Source organism: Culex pipiens, chromosome 2 (assembly GCF_016801865.2).
Source record: "Culex pipiens pallens isolate TS chromosome 2, TS_CPP_V2, whole genome shotgun sequence".
Lineage (NCBI taxonomy): Eukaryota > Metazoa > Arthropoda > Insecta > Diptera > Culicidae > Culex > Culex pipiens.
Genome location: NC_068938.1, coordinates 28,451,389 through 28,476,265, shown reverse-complemented (window position 1 = coordinate 28,476,265; position 24,877 = coordinate 28,451,389). Strand labels below are relative to the sequence as shown.

At 34.2% G+C, this 24,877-nt stretch overlaps 1 protein-coding gene across 5 annotated transcripts in view; it reads right to left on the bottom strand.

The window, feature by feature from the left end:
• LOC120415578 (P protein) overlaps positions 1–24,877 on the bottom strand; it is a 143,251-nt gene that overhangs the window by 75,448 nt on the left and 42,926 nt on the right. For 2 of the 5 annotated variants that reach the window (XM_039577163.1, XM_039577162.2), the window contains exon 2: positions 1,007–1,157. The exons of 1 other annotated variant lie outside the window; for it this stretch is intronic. In XM_039577163.1, the coding sequence (XP_039433097.1) occupies positions 1,007–1,157 (151 nt within the window). Of the gene's footprint in view, positions 1–1,006; positions 1,452–13,866; positions 14,010–24,877 lie in introns of those variants that run through there. 2 more of the 5 variants (XM_052709100.1, XM_052709099.1) reach the window with 2 other exon arrangements.

The following is a 24,877-nucleotide window of genomic DNA, read 5'->3' as shown; positions in this document are numbered from 1 at the left end:
ACAATGCCAAATGAATGCATCAATGATTTTAAAATCATAACGGTCAGCATAAATTTGTTTTCAAATTTTTGTCTGTACCTCATTCCATTTTTTTCCAAAAAATTAATGAAAAAACAAATCAAGTCATTATTGAAACCTAAAGTTTTGATTGAACACTTCTACAATTTTTCAATTAAAACTAAAATCCAGATTTTTGCAAATTATTTCGAAATATTTAAATAATCATTTTCTAATTTGGATGAAAATTTGTACTTAAATCCCCGACCTCAAAAGAAGCAATTTTGAATCATTAGTTAAGACAAGTTTTTTCTTCGGGGAACCACGTTTACCAGTTTGGTTGAAAATCTGGCATTGAATTTATTACAATTTTAAATGAGGTCACCATTATGTTAGTTTTAGGCCAGCACAAATTTTACTCAAAGTTTTTGTCACTCTACCTCTACCTCTAGAGTGACAAAAACTTTGAGTAAAATTTGTGCTGGCCTAAAACTAAAAAATGGTGACTTCATTTAAAATTGAAATAAATTCAATGCCAGATTTTCAACCAAACTGGTAATTAAAAAGCAGAAATTGAACAATAATAAAAATAAAATTTATGATTTTAATCATCTGATGTAATCAATCCATTAGCTCTTGTTTCACCTTGAACACAAAATCGATTCAATAAATCGCCAAGTGTAATATCATAAATCCCCCAGTATAAATCAACCGTGCATCTTATTTACAATCTCCCGTGCATTCTACACTAATCGTATATGCTTCATTACAAGAATGTTTAGCACTCTCGGCTAATGCTAATTGCATTTAACGGCTCATTTGGCAGCAGCTTCTAGGGTAGAACAGTGTACTTTGGTTTATTATTTAGAAAATACTGTTTGAATAATTTCAAATAGGTTGACCAACATACATCTCTTCACCCTACAGCCGCTCACGATGACGAGAAGAAGAAATCACCGCATATTTACACGCTAAATCAGGGCAAATCAAAATAAAAAATCAAACTCACTTTGGCGTGGGGAAATGCTCCAGGCTTTTCTTGCTGCTTTTCCGGCGTCGCAAAATCCGCTTGCCGGTCGCCTTGACTTTCATCTCCAGCGAGCCACCGCAGTGGGTACCGATCTTACAGCGCGAGTGGGGACAGATCTTCCGGAGCGCTTCTGCCCGGCCGGACGACGTTGGTGGTGAAGTTGTTGGTTGGTTGTTGGGACGATTCAGGATAGGTTCGATTGTACAATTTCATGAAACCGACGATTCACGTTGAACATTTGGGAGAAACAGTTGGTTTTATGTTGAGGATTTTTGTTTGTTTGAGGAGGTTTTGAGTGATTGTGATCGTTGCTTTGTACTTTTTTGTAATTTCTTCCAATAATTGGTTTTCACACTATTGATTCGCTACTGTCATAGCTGAGCTTTTGTTGCGTAACTTTTTGCACTCTATAGACTTTCATTCACTAAAATAAAGTAATGAGAAACATACCACAAATTACACTACAGACTTTGTATCACATTCTTAAAAAGCGTTGCAGAACAAGGCTTAAACTAAAACTAGCATATTTGGTGCAACTACGTGGCGCAGAGTTGCTAACTGTAACAATTTCACTAAGTGATCACGACCGAATTATGCACTGATGACTATCGCGAGAGTCTGCACACACCAACTTCAGGCCTCAAGCCGGTAACTTTCCAGCGGCAGTTCTGCAGAAGCTGACTTGCAAATCTCTGCCCGAGCCAACTCCCAAATTCTTCAGATCATCAGCTGGTCACCGAGAGAGAGAGAGAGACTTCTCCCGCGAGAGAGGATGATGATCCTGGGGCGAAGAACCGTTGTTCAAGACTCCAACGATACCAGCAGCGAAACGATTGCTGGCTGGTTGATTGGCTCTTGAGCTTGTTTTGAGACGGCTGTGCTGCACTGGACTGAACTAAACTCCGTCGTCCCGGCGAGGTTTGCGCGCCCTCGCTCTTTGGAGCATTCTGTTTAAGTTCCTGCTGTGCGATGGTGCTGCACGGTGTGCCGGATGGTGGAGGTTTTGTGAAACAATTGGAAAAGTATTTTAATTTAAAATTTATTTTTTCAATAATTTTTGCTATTTTTTCCTCAATGATACAGTGACAGTAGCACTGACTATGTCAGAAAATTAAACTAAATTTTAATGCGACCTTGATACCGTTTTTTCAGTAGCTCTATTTTTTAAATATATAAAAAGTTCAACGTGTGTGTAAGAGAGCCCAGAAAAATTACCCGATGATCCATCAGAAAACGGGTTAATTTTAAATTATGTCAGCCAAGGAAAGCCTAAACCAATCTGAGCCCAATCTGGGCAATTTTTTGTACCGTGCTGTTTTCGTATGGAATTGCATTTTCAATAATACATTACAGTAGACGTTAAGGTACCTGTGCAATCCACTACCCTCTACGTGTTTCAAGATAATAAAATTAAGAGACAAAACGAATCCTTTTTAGTGTTTGGTGTGAACAAAAGCAGTCATAAACATTTTTTTTTTGTTTTATTGCTCAGATGAGACATTATGATTTTCCTTAATCTACCTGATCTAAAGCAGTAGACTGAAATAATAACTATCTAATTAGGAATGGTCCTGCAAGAGAAATTAACTCAACGATAATCTTTTTTTATATTTTTTATGTTGGCCTTGCCCCTATTTTCCAGTGAGGCCTTAATCCATAACATGTAATAAACAAATAGATTTGTTTGCCAAATAATCAATAAGGCTGTCGCAAATATTTTTCAAAGTTTATATCCCTCCTCCACCTTCAAAGTTGGCACAAAAAATAAGGGTGCAAAAAATTTTGATTTAAAAAATTTAAGTATTTTTATGGAAATTGAAGTTTAGTCAACTGAAACCAATTTGACATGTCCTATTTAACATGTTTCAACTCCCTTAAAAAAATAAATCCGTCCATGCATACATATTTTGAAAAGTAATGATTGAAAAACAGCTGGACTTGTGTAAAATGCTTCATAAAACACTTTTTCATCCAAATGGTCTCAACAGGCTTGTAATTTAAATATTTATATTTTTTTGCCCCCCCCCCCCCTCTCTAGAGGTGTCGAGGTACATAAACTTTAAAAAATATTTGCAACAGCCTAATTATAAAAAAAATAAAAAAAAGTAGGCTTTTTTAAAAATATATATGATAACGATCGAAATTTGTGTATATACAGCTATATTTTGAAGTATTTTTTTTTCTAAAAATCTAATCTGATGAAAATAAGAAAATTTCCAACAATATTTAAGAAGCAAGATTTTTTTCATTTTTCGGAACTGTTTATAATAGAAATAATGAAAAAGTAACTTAAATATTCCAACCATTTTTTTAATCAAATAAAAACATACATAATATTTTAAAAGAAGCATCTTAAAAAGAATCGCTAATATGTAAAAGATTGGAAAAATTCACAAAACATTACGACAGAATAAAGAATAAGATATGTCACAATAAATAATAAAATAATATGTAATATTATAACAAAAACTAATATGTTTTTAGAGAATGGAAAACTTTAAAAAAAATTAATTGAAAGTTATTCTGTTTACTTGAAAAAAAAAAAACATTGCTTTAAGCATAGATAATCTTACACAATAACATTGGATTTGTTTTCAAGCAAATATTTGTTTTAAGAATATTTTAGGAGTTTATACTCATTATTATTTGTTTCATTGTTTTACATTTGACCTTTTGTTCATTCGACCTTTTGTTCACTTTCGACCTTTTGTCAATTCGACCTGATGTCTTTCGACATTTTGGCATTCGATCTTTTTTGCATTCGACCTTTTGGCATTCGACCTTTTGGAATTCGACCTTTTGTCCATTCGACCTTCTATCAATCTATTGAACGATTTCAGCACTCGTCGTATTTATCGAACTCGGTGAACCTCGTTGGATAAATTTACGTCAAACTCGTGCTAAAAATATCTTCTTTTTGATACTTTTTGTATAAACAACTATAAGTTAGGATTTTAATTAGATTGTTAAGAAAACAAGAAATAAGTTGCATATATTATCTCTTGCTGTTCTGAAAAAACACCATTTGAATAAAAACAAACTATGCCAATTCAGCGTTCAAAGCAAAACAATATTGAAAAGTATTTCTTTTCGATACAAGCACTGAAAAGTATTATTTTTCGATTCTGCTATTTTTGGTAGAGAAAAGTAGGCCGTTTCAGTGACATGAAAAGTCTCGATTTTCTCGACTTTAACCAAGACATAAACTTTGCATAAAATTTGCAAAAGCCTAATTAATTTTCAATTAAATAAATAAGTTTTGCTTGAAATTTATAAAAAATAGACTTTTAAATGAAAAGTTTTCATTAATGCGCAATTTAAACCATTTTTGAAATACGATTCATAGATAAAAACATTTACTATACAAATTGTTCTGTTGGAATAGCTCATAAGTTTTATAATATTTTCGAGTCCTGTTCAAATCAGACCCGAATATTTTATATGCTCGTTGTGTGAAAAATAGCTATAAGATTTTCAAATTCACTCTTACTTTCATTTACAAAACATGACACTTTTCGAGTATTAAATAAACCAGAATTAAGTCTAATTGACCCAATTTGAAACAAAACAAAAAGCCTATCAAATTAATTGTGGTTACTAATTTCACCCCGGTTTATGGTATCTCGGGCAGACGGTAATAACAAAAGTCATACCATTTTAATAACAAACACTGTTAAAATAACAAAAAGTGTTATGGAATATTCTTGCAAAATCTATTTTTGCATAAGAGTTCAATAACAGTTTATGTTATCATAACAAAATTTGTTATTGGTCTGATATTGGTTGAAAGCCAAAACAACTTTGGAATAACATTATTAGTTATGGAAGAATACCTCCAACTGTTATAGGGTTGATCGGATTAGTTGTTAAAATAACAAAAAATAATGACAAAGATTTGTTCGAAGAATTACTCAAAATGTTATTAGTCTGTTTTTAAAATAACAATCCAATAACAAAAAATCATAACGACGAATAACAAATCATGTTATAAATAACATAAAATGTTATGGGCCTAGTATTTTCAAAAATCAAAAAATTGTTATTCCAAAGTTATTTCCGTCTGCTCGGGATCTTTGGATTTAGATACCCAAGGCATTCACGGATATCCAATCCATCCCGTGGATTCTTTCTCCGGCCTTTTTTTTTGTACTCGGAGATAAAAGAGTTCCCAAAATCGTGAACAAGCGTTCATGAAAATTGGAACCACGAACAAAGTGTTCAAATGCCATGGTACGTTTTTCAAAATCGTACCATGGGATTTGAACACTTTGTTCTTAGAAAAGGCAGCAATTTTGGAAGAAGAACAGGTACCCAGTGAATTGTTCAATTTGTGTGCAAAAATTCTACCACCCAGAACACCGCAGCCCTCTCGCAAAGCAAAAAACTCGTTCGCCAGGCCAGGGGCAGCATCAGTTTGCCCGACTCTTGTAGCAGATCGTGTCTTATAGAGGACCAGACCAGAGTCCATCGCGTATATTTACAAACTAGGCTCGCGGGAGACGTGCCATTCCACATATGATTTTAATGTGTTCTTGCCAGGGTGCCCAGCTAGCAGGTAGGTAGGAGTTCGACAAGTCGTCGCGCATTCTAAGGTCACCCTATCACCGCTCAATATAGAGTGACTGAGTGGTTCTGCCGTTTCTTCTTCGCGGGCCTCTCCAAAACTCTGCCGGTTTGGAACGTCTGGACCCGGCATGGCTTGAGAGATACTTGTTGGTGAATGTCGAGCTGAGTTTGAAAACGCGTAATAGAACTGGAATATATATTCGCGCGAGAGCGTGCGCGGTTTGGCGAAAATATCAAAGCAAATATGTGTGATCAAGTGGCTGGGAATTGCGCTGGTTAAGGTGCTGTTGAGCTCTAGTCACTGCTACTACACTGCTAAATTTGTGGGTGTACGCGGCTGGACTGGCTTGCTAGTGTGTGAGAGCTAGGTGCTTTAAGGAGTGGTTTGATAACAGTGCAATTGATGGAAATTTCCCCCCTGGGGGAAGACAATTGAGGCGAGCTGATGTAATTCTTGGTGGTAATGATAGTATATTAGCTAATATCTCCAAGATTGGACTCACTATGAGCCATTCTGCTTTGAACAGGATTTCAACCTAATAAGATTTTATTCCAGTGAAAGTCCACCAAAAAGTGGAACATCAATCCAAATTAAGACACCTCGTCGCGGTATGCAAATGTCTCTCGAAATGACCCGTTATCTCAATCAGCAAATCTTCTGTCCCCCCATCCCCTTAGCACGCGTCGTAATTGGACATAATGTTCAGGGTGTTGTCACACGGATTTCACGTGCCTCCCCTTCTCGAGTGTTCTCGATGCACTTGAACGGGTATTCGAGTAACGCTGGATCTACGCTGAACGACCTGCTAATGAGTGGTTCGTTCGGAATCAGAAGGGAGTTGGGCATTCCATATTAGATCTAATTGGACGACTTTCTGGTCGTCGGCGGAAAAGTTGTCCAATTATCTAATCTGAAAATATTAAATTTATTGCCCCAGCAATTACTGCAATTTTAGATTAATATTTTAAGGTATGTGGGGATTGAAACGACTTGCTGAATGTCGTTTCATCGAAATGGACATTTCACCGAACAATTGTTACGTCTAATCATGGTTCAAATCTGTGGTATTCAACAGGAATGAATGTTTCGGTGAAATGGCTTCTTTTAAGGTATTCGGAGATTGATTCGAACTTACCGAATGACGTTTCATCGAATTGTACATTTCACCGAACAAACGTTACTTATCCTGATTATTTTCTTTGTTATTTAACAAGAATAAATTACTCGGAGAAATGGCGTCTTCTAAGGTATTCGGAGATTGAATCGAACTTACCGAATGTCTTTTCATCGAATTGGACATTTCACCGAACAAACGTTACTTATCCTGATTCTAATCTTTGTTATTTAACAGGAATAAATTATTCGGTGAAATGGCTTCTTTTAAGGTATTCGGAGATTGAATCGAACTTGCCGAATGTCGTTTCATCGAATTGGACATTTCACCGAACAAACGTTACTTATCCTGATTCTAATCTTTGTTATTTAACAGGAATAAATTATTCGGTGAAATGGCTTCTTCTAAGGTATTCGGAGATTGAATCGAACTTGCCGAATGTCGTTTCATCAAATTGAACATTTCACCGAACAAACGTTACTTATCCTGATTCTAATCTTTGTTATTTAACAGGAATAAATTATTCGGTGAAATGGCTTCTTCTAAGGTATTCGGAGATTGAATCGAACTTACCGAATGTCGTTTCATCGAATTGGACATTTCACCGAACAATTGTTACGTATAGTCCTGGTTCAAATCTCTATTGTTCAACAGGAAAAAATGTTTCGGTGAAATGGCTTTATATCGAATCGAATGTCTTATAAAATTGTAATTTTTTGGGAAACAGACATTCAAAAGAGTGTGTTTTTACCGATTTTTGAATCCCAAAGAAGTTTGTGATTTAGTGGTAGGATTTCGGTGAAATGACCCACCCCCACTTCCAATACTTTAGGCAAGGTTCGTTGACACATCGAGATCTGCTAACGAGAACTCGGCCTCAAAGGCTTCGTGCTTCACAATTTGGACTTCCTGCAGCAAGCTGCTGCAGCTGCATGATTTATGTGTGCCGTTCCAAGTATCGTTTGGAGGTATTTTTTTGCTTTCGTCCAGCAAATACCGGTTATGTGTCGTGTTGTGCGCTCTCTCAGGTGAGATTATTTTTAGCAGCGGTTATTTCACGGGATTTTCCAGATCCAGAAATACCACCGCCAAACAATCAAAGCAACGATTTTTGCGAAATGTATCATCGTCGAGGAATGTCTCGGGCAAAGAGTTCCATAAACAAAGGTATAATCTTAAGACCAGCAGCCAATCGAGGTTCTAGCTGGACCGGTTCTGCTTCATTGACCGATTAATGAAGACTTGTCAAAACGTGATTCTGCAAAGCATATCTCGTTTTACGACGCATATTTGAGCTGGACGATGACTTAACGAATACCTCAACGTATTGCGATTTTAAAAATCTAACACCTCTAAATCAATAAGTAACCTTGTTCCTGCTTTGACAACTTGCAATATGTTAAAGTCCACTTATGAAAATCACCCCAAACCACTATTTAACGGTGATAATTCAGTCAAATTATGACTAAGCTTCCTAGCTTGCCCGGGACAACTCGAGCCCACCCCTGAGGTGATAATTAGAAAGCATTCAGTGGGGACAATTAGGTGTGTGCGCGCGCGCGCGAGTTCACAAGAGCATGGTAAAACTGTCCATTCATGAAATATGTGAACAAAGTAGTGTGTAATTAAACTGATTATATAGATTTACCAGGTGTTCAAAGCGTGAACACATTCTAAAAGGGCGTTTTTCAGCGGATTTCACAACGGCGTCAAAATGGTACGGTAGAATTTTATGTTACTGATTGTCGCAGTTGGTTAATACCAAATATAGCCGGAGAACAAAACGTTAGACTGTAGTTGACTGATTCATTGTCAAATAAGTGCAGCTGTTTTCACAATTGTTCAAATAAACGAGAATTTACGTTTGCTGAATTGGTCTGGAAGCAACACACTGGTCCTAAAATGCTGAATTTGAATCAAATTTGAAACAAACATTTCATCAAATATTATTTTTGGACCACCCAGATTGTCAACTCAAATCTTTTAGCATTAAAATGTTTTAAATTGCTTACTCTACGAAAATTCGACTTCACGCACACGTGTCTCTAATGACTTGCATTAAAAAATACTCCTCACAAATTTATATCCCCACTGCAATTAAGTTCGGCACGCACGTCTGCCCGAACCTTATTGTGAATCGGAAGAAGTGGCCAGACGTGCTTCGGCAGAACTCACAAATTGGCCTATCGATGCACTAGTATCGAAAAACATTTGGCAGCGCTTCAGTAAACAAGATTTTACAAAACCGCTCCCAACGAAGACTCGGTTCGTCGCTTGAACTCAGCGCAAGTCTCTTTTCAATTTTGACAGTTGCAATTCGCTCAAAGTTACGTTTTCGCGTCACTGAACTTAACCCTGCGAGGGGCAGAAACTCAATCCACTTAAACCAGTCAGTCACAGCCACTATAATTGGCCGGTTTATATAGATAAGTCATCGCTGCTGAAGCCGCCGTTCGGTTGGTTTTGTCAATCGCAACCAATAATTTCTGTAGCACCCCCGCAATAATCGTTAGGCCACTCTTTGGTGCGATGGTAACATCACTATCAATGGATGATTTACTCTTTTTTTGCGCTGCACTGTTTGTCTACCACATAGTGTGTGAGTAGACAGCAACGGCGCAAAAACAAACCAACAAAACCAAAGTGCGGCTTGATTGTTAAATATCCATTTCGCACATGGTGGTTGGCGGGGTAGTTAGTCAGTGTTGCCAAGGGAAGCTACGCGTTCGAGTGAAGGATTTACATTTTTTGAAAGTCGGTGCAAAAAAACGGACGCCAATGGCTCGACCTTCAACTTGCGGGTGCCGGAAAAACGATGCGCGGAAATTATGGGCGACTTGGCGCGGGTTTTGCAAATTGGTTTGACTTTTTTATTTTGTCAAGTTTTATTGTAGTTTCGTGGTAGAGGACACTTTATGTAAATTGGTTACAATGCTCGACTCATTGTGGAACTATAGGCAGCAGACTTTGTCACATTAACCTTTTGGAACATGTAACCATCATTGTCAACATTCTGCTGCTCTAAGTTTTTGTATTTAAGCAATTTTTTTTTCGTTTTAAGATATGATGATGAAAATCTAAAAAAATTGAATATAAAAATCCAGTTATTCTAAAAAAAAGTTGATCTTTATAATATGACAATCCAAATCTAAAAAGGAATTCCTAGTTCATTTGCGAAACTGTAAATGAGCGTGTTTGTAAACAGAAGCACTCAGATTCCAACAACTTCCATGTGCTTTTTGAAGTGTCCATTGCTCGTTTTTCTTTCTTTGAAGATATTTTTAGATTATTCGATCTAATTCAAATGGAACAAATTATAATAATTTGTTACATAAAAATTTAAACAAAAAAACATTTTGATAATAAAACAGTAAAAATAACAATTATTAATGAATGTTAAAGACAATTTTCAAAAGCTATTTTTTACTTTTAACATAAAAATTCTGAATTTTTAAACAAGTGATGAACTTTTTTTATTAGGTTTTCTTAGATGCTGCGACCAGGTTAGGACCGAAAATCTCAAAAAATACATAAAAAGGAAACAAAAAAAAAACGTTGCATAAACTAATTTGCCCACAATATCAACATTGTTGGGTACAATGCAGTTACCTCCCGATGAGTTGGGGTGGGTTTGGTTGGCACCAACTTATTGTTGTTAAGCCATGCATGAAAGGGCGAACAGCGAAGGTTATTTGAAATAAAAAGCACCCTTTTTAATTATTCATATCAATTTGTAGGCTCTCGATTACTTGCGATCGAAATTTTTATTCTGTTTATCAATTAAATTTTAAAAGATTATTGACAGAACATCTAATAAAAAAAAACATTTTGACCGATTTGGACAAGTTTAAATCTAAAAGATCTACAAATTGCCTTAAAATTTGGATAATATTGCTGAATTAATGATAGTAAACAATCGATGTTAAACATAATTTCAATATAAATAAATGTTTATAGATTTTTCACAGTTTTTAACTAATTTCAGAGTGTAGACTTAATCATATTTGTTTTCAAATATTTCTATTGAGCATATCAGAACATTTAGAAAAGGTTTATTTTTTTTTAGATGAAAATCCAACCAATTTTCTGAGATATCGTAAGTTGGAAATTACATTCTAATGAGGTATTACTTGGAAAAAATCATTGTAATCGATTCGAACTATTTGTGAGGCTGTAGATAATTGAATGATTTTCAAAGTTCCAGAGATAAAATTTAGGGAAATTTTTATAAGAAGTATATTTAAAGTGCACAAAAAAAAATCATATTAGAGCAATTCTCTGAGATTTCAGTCATTCCGAAACTTTTTTGGTGCCTTCGGTATGCCCAAAGAAGCCATTTTGCATCATTAGTTTGTCCATATAATTTTCCATACAAATTTGGCAGCTGTCCATAAAAAAAATGATATGTGATAATTCAAAAATCTGTATCTTTTGAAGGAATTTTTTGATCGATTTGGTGTCTTCGGCAAAGTTGTAGGTATGGATATGGACTACATTGAAAAAAAGGATACACGGTAAAAAAAAATTGGTGATTATTAATTTAACTTTTTGTCACTAAATCTTGATTTTCAAAAAACACTATTTTTAATTTTTTTTATTTTTTGATATGTTTTAGAGGACATCAAATGCCAACTTTTCAGAAGTTTCCAATGGGCAAAAATGGGCAAAAAATCTTTGACCGAGTTATGATTTTTTGAATCAATACAGATTTTTTAAAAAATCCGAAATATTGGTCGCAAAAATTTTGTATGGAAAATTGTGATGATGCAAAATGGCTTCTTTGGGCATACCGAAGGCACCGGATTAAAAAATACAAAAATTAAAATTAAAGAAAAAAGACCGACTCCGTAGAGAACTGCTCATTAAAGAAGATATAACTTGAAAACGCTTCATTTTATAAAAAAAGGAAAGTACTCACTGTTCAGTGTTCGATTTTAATTTGAATTTGCTAAAAATGACTTCTAATAATTTGTTTTTGATATTTAGCATGTTTTTTTTTCCAAAATTCATATCTCCTCCATTTTTTCACCATCACGCGCTATGGCTCAGAAGATGTATTTTTAATCTCCTAAAACATAGCCTAAAAATTCGAAAATTCAAAAGTACGTATTTTTGGAATTTTACTCTTTTAGTGGTAAAAAGTTAAATATAATATCGGAGTTTTTGTTTCTGTACTTGTACCTTTTTTCCTAAAAATCCTGATCATAACCTAAAACTTTGCAGAAGACACCAAATCGATCAGAAAATCCCTTCTCAAGTTACTCAAATTTTGTGTTTCCAGCCCCCTAATTTGTATAGAGATTTGTATAGAAAAACGAATGATGCAAAATTGCTTCTTTTGACATTGGCAATGTTTCATCTTAATCAATATTTAAATGAATATTTTAAATCGCAAAAAAAAAAATCGAATTTGTAGAGCACTACTCAGATGTTATAAAGAAGTACAAGTTTTAAGCGTAATTGAAATAAAAATCAAAAATATCTTCTAATTTTATAACAACAATTTTTAAGTAAATTTGTTTTGTTTTAAACAATGCCTTAAAATGTAATTAATTAAATTTGCTCACTTTTAGAATGAAATATAAATGAAACACAGTAACTTTCAAAATTATCCTTGTTGAGAAGAACAGGGTTTTAACGAAACTATTTTTAATGTATTATTGATTTTTTTAATGTGCCCAGTCCCAGCTCAGTATATATTTAAAAAATATAAATCATGAAAAAAAAATCAATAACGAGAATTTTTTTGGAAAATAAATCTCGATGTATTTTAGATTTTTTTTTGAATTTTTGAATTTTTGAATTCTTAATTTTAAAAATTTTAAGATTTTGTTTCCTGGGTGTTTTGAAAACCGACCTTTAAAATAACTCTAGAATTCTGGAGTTTTTTTTTAAAAGGACCAATAAACAAAATTTTCATTTTTTGCTTTTTGGGTGTTTTTGAACACCCCTGACTCAAGGCGGTTCTAAAAACACCCAAAAAGCAAAAAATTAAAATTATGTTTATAGGACCTTTTAAAAAAAAACTCCAGAATTGTTCTTCTCCAATTGCATGTTTTGTAAATCTCAATTACATCGCTTTATTTTTAACCACCGAAGTTTTGCCCGGTATGGTATCGCAAATGTTAAACTGTTTAAGCAGCTGTTATTATTTTCGTTTGTTCTAGTATCTCATTGTTCTTGTAGGTTAAGTACAAGTTCAAGTAATCTGTTTTGATACAACTCATTGTATTTATTTATTCCTTGAAAATAAAAATAAATAAGAATTAAGGAGAACGTTATTTTTAATTTGTACAAACGTTTTTAAATGAAAAAATGTATTAGGTTGTGAAAATAATTTCCTCAAACTTATGGGACTTTTAAAATGAGATGCATAAAACTATAAAAAATAATCGATTCACAAATGAATCGATATAAAATCACAACAAAATCTCAAAATATCACATCAAAAACACGTTAAATGACCTTGTTCAAAATCAATCAATCATCGAGAAGTTGGAGAGATATTTTCGAACATGCTTCCGCGTGTCATTACCAGCTCCTGGCCAGCTTGAAATCACACGTCAAAACCTAAATCCAACAACATCAACAGCACAGCAGAGCTCAGTCAGCGGTTTTCCACGCGCAGCATTTCGCGGCTCATTTTCCTCGCAACACCGGTACAGATCACCGATGTAAACATAGATTTCCATACATTTTCTTCGATTTTCCTCTGCGCTAAATCTTCCGGCAATTGTTGTATTGGTGCGAGACTCTCGTCTTTACTGACGTCACAAATTTTCCTCCCACTGCGTTTTGCAGGATTTTCCTTTATTTTCCGCACATACTCACATTTGTGTGTGCATTATTCGAGTTCGCAACCAACACCACTCTGCACCATGAACCATTTTTCCAAACGGTTACGATAATTATCACGCGGGAAGTTTAAAAATAGTGTTTTTCCTTCGATTTATTTTTAAAACTCCCAAAAACAAAACTTTACGCACACTAAAACACTCACACCGTTTTATCAACGGCCCACGTGCGTTTCTGCGCCACTTGAAGAAGCAACCAAAAAAAAAACCTAATAAATTTCCACTCTGCCCCAGTTGACCACGCGGGGATTTGTCATCGGAAAAATTATCATCCTATCGGAGCAAACAAAAAAATAAATCTCACCAGTCGAGAGGATCACCGCAATTATTTCGAAAAATTAAAGAAAACTCAAACGACTCGCGATCGCGATCGCGCCCCGCAGACGTGTATTGGCGATTTCGTGCGAAACTCCACGCGCGGCTCAACCAACCGACGGACGGGCGTAAAATGAAAACACGCCGCCGAGTTGGAGGTTCTGGTCGCGGCAGCTGTTCAACGCCGTCGTCTATGTGTGTTGCACTGACTGCTACATGGAGTCACCGCACGCTACACAACTCTTTCACTCGATGACGACTGGTTTGTTGTAGCAGGCGCGGAGAGTTTTATGGGTAGGGGAGGGGGATGTAATTTGGGCTTGTTGGAGATTGGACCTTTCAGAATGTTGGTTAAACTTTTGAATCTGTTTTTACAATTTAACTTATTTAAATTCTTTCGATATCAATAAAGTTTTTTTTTCTATAAAAAGTGTTATAGTTGAAGTTCATGCAACAAGTTACAAAACCATTATTTTTTGAAACGAGTCAAACATTTACCCAACAAGGATCTGCCTTGCTTTTCTCAATACATTTGAACGATTTCCCCATACACATTTCAAGGGTTTACAGAGAGGGGTTCCCGTGGTCAGAAATTTAGACTAATGTTTAGTCGATCCTTGATACAGAGAGTACTCGAATATGGACCACCCTAATATGTACATTAAACTATCGATTTTCAGTGACTTTTTTTAAGATACTTTTAGAGAAAGAGCCCTCCCTTCGTGGTGCCAACACACTTAAATTTTGTTTTACCGAATTTGGTAGTTGAAAAATTGGTAAAGTTAAAATGGGTAAACCATTTGTCAAAATGAAACAAATTTTACCGAATTTCAGTTGTACGATGAACACAAATGAACTACATTACCGAATTTCGGTAAGTTTTTTACCGAATTCGGTAATTTTCAGTTTACCGAACTGTTCAGCAATTGAAAATTTGGTAAACTTTGCCGAATTCGGTAGAAAAACCTAAGTGTATCTTAAGTTTGTACTACGAAACACACCGTGCACACTTAGATTTTTTACAGAATTCGGTAAAGTTTGCCGAATTTTCAACTGCTGAACAGTTCAGTAAATTGAAAACTACCGAATTCGGTAAAAACTTACTGGAATTCGGTAATGATGTTCATTATTGTTCATCGTACAACCGATTTTCGGTTAAATTTTGTTTATTTTGACCGATGGAATACCGATCTGAACTTTATTGATTTTTCAACTACCGAATTCGGTAGAAAAATCTAAGTGTGTGATAGATCAAAGTGATTTAATTTTATTTTTTACTTGCATTACAATAAATTCAAACTCAATATTGGCTCAATATATCTGAGCTTTGAAAAGTCTATTGGGAAAATAAGAAAATATTTCAAACAAAATATTGCTTTTTACGATTGAACATAATATTTGATAAAGTTTTTTCTTAATAAAGTGAATCAATATAGAAGAATGACAATTAAAAAGTAGCAGGATTTAGATATATTAATTAAAATATTAAATAAATAAAATATATTTAATATTAATTTGATACGTTAAGTGAACTTTCACGATTTCATTGAAAGCGTAATTCCTTGAAATTTGGAAATGTCCGTGAAAACCCTTAAAAAATGAAGCTTAAAAATATCAATATTCAACAAATATTTCGTGCGCAAAGACTATTTATTTTAATTATATAGGTTTCCATTTAAAAAGCGTCTCAAAACTAAAGTTTTTCAATCAAAACTTTTCAAAATTGACTTAAAATGTAATGTGATTAGTTTTTAAAAGATTATTTTGATTTTTTTTTTATCAAGTATATTCATTTATTTTGGATGAACGAATAATAAAAAAAAAGATCTCATAAAAGTAACATTCAGTCAATTGGAGGTTGGAGGATGCGAGATATATCACTAAATAATTGAAGTAAGCTGTTAGAAGGTACTGGGAATTCCAATGGAATAGAGAAAAATATTGAGAAATCAGAGATCTATACTTGGAGCATCGATAGTATGTTATCATTTTCTCTTCGTTAGCTTACATAATTTAATCGTATTATCATTCGCTATATCAACAATTTGACTACTAATTTTATGTTAAAGCTAGAAGTACAAAAATAATAAGAAGATCAAAATTGGGTCTTTTCAAAAATAAATGAATTTTGCTAAAAATAATTTTTGAGTTCAAAAAAATCAGGCATTATAATATTTGAGTTTTTTTCCCCGATATTTTTCAATTTTATAGATTTAGTTACAGATTGTATTCTTATTTTATAATATTTTATTGGATTTTAAAAATTCCTCATAGTTCTGAAAAAAAACTCAGGTTAAATTTATTATTTTGGCTAGACAAGACTATTCTATTATATAAAAAAAGTAAAACAGAAGAAAAGCAGAGAAAACTGTTATCAAAATGTTATAAAAAATACAATACAGAAATTTAACATGCGCTTGAATAATAAAAAATTTAGTATAAAAAGTAATGTCTGATATTTTAACATAATGTTTCTTAAAAGATTTTCAAGCTTATTTTGATAATTCAAGTTCCTTGAAATTGAGTTTTTGGAATTAGAATCACCTTGAACAAATTTTGAGCGTGAAAAATCAATAAGCCCAATTATAAGTAATCGTCGATTTTCCGATTTTTTTCCTATAATTTTTTTTTTCTAAAAATATTTGTTATAACTTTTAGTTAGATCATAACCAATTGAAAAAAAAAGAAATGAACAACTTTTCCAAAATCAGTAATTTTTCTTAATTACAATTTGTTGGGCTTAAATTTTACCAAAAATGCCAATTTTGTACCTATATAGAAACAATAATTTCATATTGTAGGCTTAGTTGAAATGTAAATTTAAGTATGATTTGATAGTATGAGATAATGCACGAATATTTTATAAAAAAGAGATCATAATTCTGATGTTTCAATTATGTTTTGATTTGTTGAATTTTGTTGAAGCTTGATCAACAGAGACACTAATAAAAACGAAAAAAAAAACATTTTTTTATAGCTCGAAAACATTTCATTGTATAAACATTTCTGTTAAGTACTTTCAATTGCAAAATATTGTATCTTGTAAAATTTAAAAAAGGCATGGTTAAATAGTATTGTCAAAAATAAGTTAAAATTTGTTGTGAATAATTTTTAAATGGAATTGAAAATCAACGTAATTTTCATATTCGACCCCAGCGAGTCTGGACTGTTTTGATCTGAATTGACCAAAAATAAACCCACAATAGGCCAAAATTACATTCCAACACTCGTCTCAAGACCGCGTCTCAACTCAAGGGAGAAGATGCGCGCCATCTCCTTCTCCGTGTCGTTGCTGACGATGAGTCGTTTTGTCGTCATCGGGTTAAAAATTGTCGCCCCTTCCAGTAGTCAGTCGGTAGTCGTCAGCTTCGAGTAACTGCCAATCATCATCAATTGCCGCGCGCGCACGTTGGACTGTACGTATTTGAAGTGGAGCATCATTAGTCTTCATTCTTCACCTCACCCACATCGTCGTGAGGGATACTCTGGCTTCTGGCTGCTGGTGGAGTGAGGTTGATGACGATCACTAAGAGTCGTGTGATGATTAGTCAGCGACAACTTTTGAAGTCATTTGTCGCATTGTTAGTGTTGCACGACAAGCTGTTTTGAATTTTTTAGATGTTGTGCGACCACTTGTTGCGCGCGTTTGCTTGGAGCTTGTTTTAGGCGCGTGCTAAGGAATTCAATAAACTTGCAGTGAAACAGCTGACTCATTTGGTCCATATATGAACTGATCGATATTTTGATTTTTTATCACGTTATCATATAAGGATGAGGAATATGTTTTTTTTATAGCTTTTGTCTTTCAGTCATAACACAATAAGTGGAAAAAGAGCTTGAAAATGTAGCTCTTTGTTAAGCCTTTACTGGCTTGTTCTAATTTAAATCCTTTTCCTTGTTTACTAAAGACGAATTTAGTTTAATGAACTTATTTATCTAATTCAAAACTATTTTTTTTAATGTAATAAAACGAGTCAATTTTGCCTGTATAGTGAAGGCTCAAGATCACCGATTTGTCACGCCAACTAGCTGACATTTTTCCAATGTTTTCCATTGAACTTTTCCCTCTAGAAATACAGAAGCTCTCTGGTGACGGTTGCCACCTTTGTTTGCATCTTCTTCAATCGCTTCAGCTTGTGGATTTGAGGACAAGTGCAACTTTTAAACGATTTTCTTGGGTTGGTTCCAAATGTCAACCTCCCCCCTTCCCACCAGTCTCATTTAGTTGATTCATCTGGATTTTGCAGCAAATGCAAACCAATTGTAAGAGATGCAAAACGAAATGTGTACACTACACACAGATCATTTGCATAAATAATAATGCTTTCTGCTTGTGCTGCGAGAGCTGTGAAGAACCTGCTGTCACCCGAACGGCTGCTGGGAACTCGGTGTTCTCCGTTTCAGATCTAAATAAAGAGTCGCCCCTGATTGGGGTTTTGCCAGCATGCTACAGAATTACATTACACGATGCGACGACACTGAAACTCGAAGAACAGGTCGGTACAGACTGAAAATACGGTGGAAATACACCGGCTCGGGTTCGGCCATATATTTCCACCACCCCCCTTCAACGGTGAGTTCCGGCTCACAGCAAATTCAATTAGCAAAGTTCATTAATATGAGATGCGACTCTTGGAGATGTGAAGCTTTTTCTTCTCGTTCTGTGTGAGATGTGTACTCATTAGTAAATGCGACCCAGCGCGCGTGGTTTTCTGAGTGGAAACAGCTAGATTTATTGTACTGTGAGGGTGAGGTATGATTTCCCTCGCTTCGCTCTAGAGGTGTAGCATTGGATACTTCCGAGCAGTCACAGAAAAAAGTTTCTCATTCAAATGAGAGCGTTATCGATCGCCAGTCGCCAGATTATCTCGTAAATGAACACAAAATCTCGACCGGGAAAAAGGTCGTCCCACATGATTACCTGCTGAAAATGTTGCAATTCACGGTCTCTCCGAGGAAGCTTCCAGCAGTCATAACTTTTTGAAGAACATCTCAGCGCAATTGGCGCGAAAACTCATTTTCAAGTCGCAGCCGTTTTACGATCGTCAGGGTGGCAGGCTGCAATCAAGTGTGCGTTTTTATTGGTTCGTCGTTTTGGGACATACGATCTGGGCGAGAGACCCCTGCCGAGTAGGAGGGGGTGGTTGGCTTAAACTTTGCCGGTGAAACCATCAACTTTGAGAAACGAGTGCTTTGGGCTGAGTTTTAAGAAGCTTTTGGCGGTGTGAAATTGATGAATGTTGAAGAACTTTGATCGGGGGCAGGCAAACTTTTTAGTATGATTTTCGCTAAAAGTTTATTTGATGGAAACTCGAAACTCTCGAATGTCTAAACAAAATAGCTTCAGGTTTGGTTGAAATTTGACTACATGTTGATAAAAGCATGGCTTGCGGGCTGGAAAAAATATGCCTTTGAAAATTAACATTATTGAAACGGTTATCAATCTAAACCAATGCCACCAAAAGTCTTTTTTACTAGATAACTGGAATATTTGCAGAAAAGAAAGGCCTCTTCATGTTTTGGTAGTAGAAACATATATTAAAAAATACATTCTTAAATTGCTTTCAATAAATTAATTATAAATTTCAGAAGCGTTAATTTTTTTTAAACATTATTTAAAAATAAATATTCGAAAAGTTCAAGTTCTATTCTTTAAAAAATCATCAAAATAGTTGAATATTTGAATTTTTATTTAACTTTCAATAAATCATAAATATTAACTAAATTTGACATTATCCTTTTTTTGTGTTTTATTTGAGAAATAATCAAATAATGATTCTAATTCTATAACATAATGGTTAGAAGAAAATTAGATGACAATAAAATATTCAGGTAAAGCAATTCGAAATGTAAGACAAATTATGATCAAAATAATTTATAGCATAGCATAGCATTGGTGTCTACCCGTAGCTGCTACTTCGTTATTGACCAGGACCCCCAAAAATTGCTCCGTGGACCACAGATGAAAAGTAGGAACCAATCATCACCCCTTCGCAATTTTCAAAGATCCGTATCATGCTGATCAATACCGACGCCGGCCACGACCAGTGGTAAGACACGGGGAAGTGGATGGGAATGTTAGTCCGATACTTGAGTGATGGGACCGCCAAATCGACTGCGTCTCCGACAAAGTATCACATGAGTTTTGAGGGGTTAGTAAGATGGGTATGAGGTCAGGATTCACCGTGGTAGGTGATGCGACCATAAGTAATTTGTTTATCAGTTGTAAATTTATAGGTCTTAGGCAGCCGGCTGCTGTAAGACACACAATCAATGATTTAGAAATAGTTTTAATTCGAACGCGGTGCCAAATTATCATTCATTCCCCCGTCGGCGTGCCTTCCGAGCAACGACGCTGTGAGAAGGGCTTTTCCCTCCTTTTACTATTTAAGCAATATATTAAATTGTATTTTTTTGTGGTTTCCGACTAAATTATATCAAAATTTTAAAGTGAGGTTTACAATGATTTCATCGTGTTGCAGGATTTTATGATGAAATGTTCCGAAAATAGTGATCTACGAGACCGACAAAATTACGAACAATAGTAACTGAAAATTTCGTTTCGAGCAGTTAATAATAAAGTGACACTATCACGAATGGTACATTTTTAAGCCAAAGTCGTTATAGGTAGTTTTATCTTTTACGTTATATTTATAATTATCGGAAAAATAAGATCAGAGTAAGAGGAGAACGAATCCGTAAAAACGACGCATGAACTCAAGTTAGACATTCTCGTTTAACGACCGGTATATTATTATTTACGCGACTTGAAAGAAGGAAAGAAAAAAAAGAAGATGGAAAGTGGGGGAAAATATGTAAAATATAAGATGCATACAAAGATAAATTAAAGTAAATAGATAGATTGAAATGAATAAATAAGGTAAAATAAATTGATACATTAAAATAAATAGGTCAATGAAAAAATAATAAAATTGAATCCTTTCATGCTTCCATCCATACACGATCCAAATGATAGAGTTGAATTGTTTCGTTGATATTATTCACGTGGCACTAATATTTAATTTAAGTTAAAAATAGTACTCATTCATGCTTCCTTACAATCATGATTAATCACAATATTCTTAAAATGATTCATGGCATTTCTCACTTCTATGATCAAAATAATTTATAGTTAATAAATTGAGAATGAGATCTCGAGAGTAATCTAAAAATCTTCTATCGATGAAAAAAATTGTCTGTTAATTTCCTTTTTATTGCATAAAATTAAAAAAAAATTATGAATTCTATATTCCTTTTTATCAATATTTGCCTCGGCCTTAACGTTAAAAAAAATTGATGAATAGCATTATTTCAAACTTCTCAAAGTGTCAAGATTTTCTCAACGAACATAATCTTGAATCGGAAAACTGAATGCATTTTTGGATTCTTTGGACAATTTCCACTAGGAGAAGGTAATATAAGTTTGTACAAAATAAATATTATGTGTTTTTGAAACATAGTTAAAAAAAATCTCTAGTTTTTTCAGGAATTTTCAGTTAAACACATTTTTTATAAAATGTGAAATCTTTTGATTCGTGTTTCGAATCCAGTTGAAAATGCAATAATCTTTGATAATTTGATAAACAAAACTAGTTTTATCAAATTTAATGCAAAATTTTTATTTTTTAACAGTTTTACCTGAAATTAGTATTTATTTATATTGTTAAAAATCTTATAGACTGAGTTAACTCAATATAATCATTGATTTTCCTTGAAAACTCTATTAGCAGCCTTAGTGATGGTACATTTGACGAAAAAATAAAGTTTGAACACCTTAAATCTGATTTTATCAAGTAAAACTATGAGTATCAAAGTCACCCCGGAATTCAAACAAATAATTTTTAACGTAACTATTTTTTTAAACAATATTGAAAAAACTTTTTTCAAAAATGGTGCATGGACCTTGTGTGGCCTACCCCAGTACATGTTTTAAAAATAATAATCTTGAGAAAAACCTTACCAGTTGGAAAATATTCCAAAAATAAATTGAAATCCTATCAATGTCACCCCGGTTTACGGTACGTCATAAAAGTAAAGAAATAATATTAAGAATATGTTGGTCTCAGTGTTAAAATATTTTTTTTTACTAAATGACAGAAAAAAAAACATTGAAAGCTGACATTGTGCAATTTTTTAATGACGTTTTTTCTTCAAATAAATCTATTTTTAAATATCTAATTAATATATTTTGATAACCAGATAACTTAAGCTCGAAGGTGTTTCATAATTAGTTTGTTTTAACATTGAATTTGAACAAAAAAGAACCTTAAAAAATCATTCCAGAAAAATCAATATAAAAAATAAACTCCAAAAGGCTCCATCCATCTCTCGTTTTACATTAAATCGTATCCTTCAGCACATCTGTGATGGTACGAGGTACGTCCTCCCTTCTCCGGAAAGCTGCAGAGAACTCGAAAAGCTCCAGGCACAAAAAAGAAGGATTGATTTATTTTCTACGCCTACCCTCGGTGTTGGCTCCGTTAAACTTGAGAGGAAACTTTACACCAAGGTGTTGTTGGTAACTTTGCGTTAATGTTATTACATCTTTTGCATGCAAGTATGTGTGTGTGAGTGAGCCTATTGCGGGGACATAAAAATGTACTTGAAGGACGTGATTTCAAAGTTTAATGGGATTTCTGAGGAAATTTGGTTAGGTGGGTTGGCAGGAAGACGAAGGATCTCTCTTAGGAATTGTACTTAAATCGCAACAAACTCCCATTAATTGGATGATTTATGGAAAGGAAGGCATGACTTGAGAAGGTAATATTTGATATTTTTTATATTTAGATAACAGTAAGTTTTTTTAATTAGAAAATATCAGAGATTGTTTAAAATTCTTGTAACGATGTCCATGTATCATTTCTAAATGAAATAAAAACATCTTCATCATCCTACCATCAAAGAATAAATTTACAAGCAAAAGGTGCGCGTCCTTCACTGTTGAAAGCGAAAGTAAGGAACTTGGGCGAATCTTTCGATTGGCATTCACGCGATGGAACTCAATTTACAACGATTCCACGCCACGAATATGGAATTAGCTCGACCGTCATTGAAAGCGAGGGAAGGCTTCTTCTGGCCACTCAGCCCAGCTAGCCAGTCAGTCGACAGTTTATGGTGGTAGTTTAAGAGTGTGACGTCTTCACCGTTTATTTGTCACAGTTTAACTGAGTGGGTTAGGGTTGTAGTTTAAAGTTGTAAATTGTCTGGAACGGGTCATCGAGAGTGCATTTAATTTTTACTGCTCATTGTGTTTTAATGAAAGTCATGTAATCAAGTTTGGAATACCCGTGTTTAAGGTACTTTCCATTATCGCAACTGCATCATAAATCACAAAATCATCAAAAAAACACCAAACGGCAACGGAATCTCCTCAGCTGACGACAAAAAACCAACCAGGAGGAGTGTGATGACAAACAAACAAAAAATCAATAACACCCCGCAGCACGCGACGATGAAGAATGACTTCCACAAAAATCGAGAATAAATAAAGTGATGCCATTATTTGAAATAATTGACGCCCATATACGGTGCTCCTGTGGCCAACGTCACGTAAATCAGATATCGGAGCTCGCCGGCGTCGCTGGTGGGACCCGAGTAAAATTAGAATAATTAATATTTGATTTATACATTAGCATGAAGTTAAACTTATCAGTCAGTTTTAAGTTAGTATCAAACTGAAATAAAGTTAAACAAATCTTATTACCGGTTTTTTTCCACCAACATTTGATTTTTACAAATTTTCGATTTTCGCATTATGATTTTTATTTTAAAAATAGTGGTTTTTCAAAAGTATCGAAATTTCCCACATTTTAGTACCTTTGAAATTACTATAACTATCGATATAATTTTTATGCATCCCCTATCAAATCGACTTACAACACAATTTGTCTAATTTTATTATCAAACTATTTCAGGATTGGGTCCGTAAGTTCAACAATTTTGGAATCAAAAGACAACAACTTTCCTGGTGGCTGTGTTCCCTTAAAACTTAAAAAAAGCAAAGCAATCCACTTTAACGACCCCCGGGTCTTTTGTGGGCTCTGTTGCAAGTTTCTGCTCATTTCTAGGCGTCCGAAGGTTATGTGTGGTGAGTCACCCATAGCCTCTTTTTACGCAAATGGACCGACGTTTTACTTCCCCATCCGATAGAAGGCGTGGTCAGGCAAATCTCGTCTCGAAAAATGCCACCGGGTCCGTCTGGGATTGAACCCAGGCCATACTGGGGTTTGGAGGCTACCACGCTAACCACTAAACCACCGGACCCGGCCTTAAAACTTGTCTGGGTTAAAATTTCAGAAAAGAATAATATCCATCCCCGTCCATCTCTCTACAGTTTTCTGTTTTAGACATTGTTGACGCGACCTTTGATTGTTGAGATTTGGCCTTGCAAAGAATTTGAATTTGGTCTTTATTTTTCAATCGATATTCATGTTATCTTTAAACTATTGTTCCGATTTTGAATATTGAAAAGTTAAACTCTTGTTATTTTTTTCTTTTTAATCAAGACTAACACATTAAAGAGGATTAAATGGAAATATTTGGAACTTTTGTATTTTTATAAAAGCTTATTTTGGCGAATTTAAGATACTTATTTGTTTTTTTAAACTTTTAAAAAATATCGGAATCGATCTGTTAAATTTGAGATTTTGTTAAAGAAATTTAATAAAAAATATGGCTTAATTTTTCCGTGTACCTATTTTTCTGAATTGTCCTAATCAAAACCTTTGCCGAAGACACCAAATCGATCAGAAAATTCATATTCAAGATACATGTATTCGAATTTGAACACAGCATTTTTCTATGGACAGAGCCAAATTTATATGGTGTCTTGTATGGAAAACCATTTGTGCAAAATGACTTATTTCGACCGATCGATAAAGTTTCATATAAATCAAAAAATCAAACACATTGTGTTGTACTATTTAGAGAACTGTTCAACAGCTTCCTTGGTTGCTGTGCACCTTTAATTCAAAATCTTTAATATCGTTTTAGTAATTTAG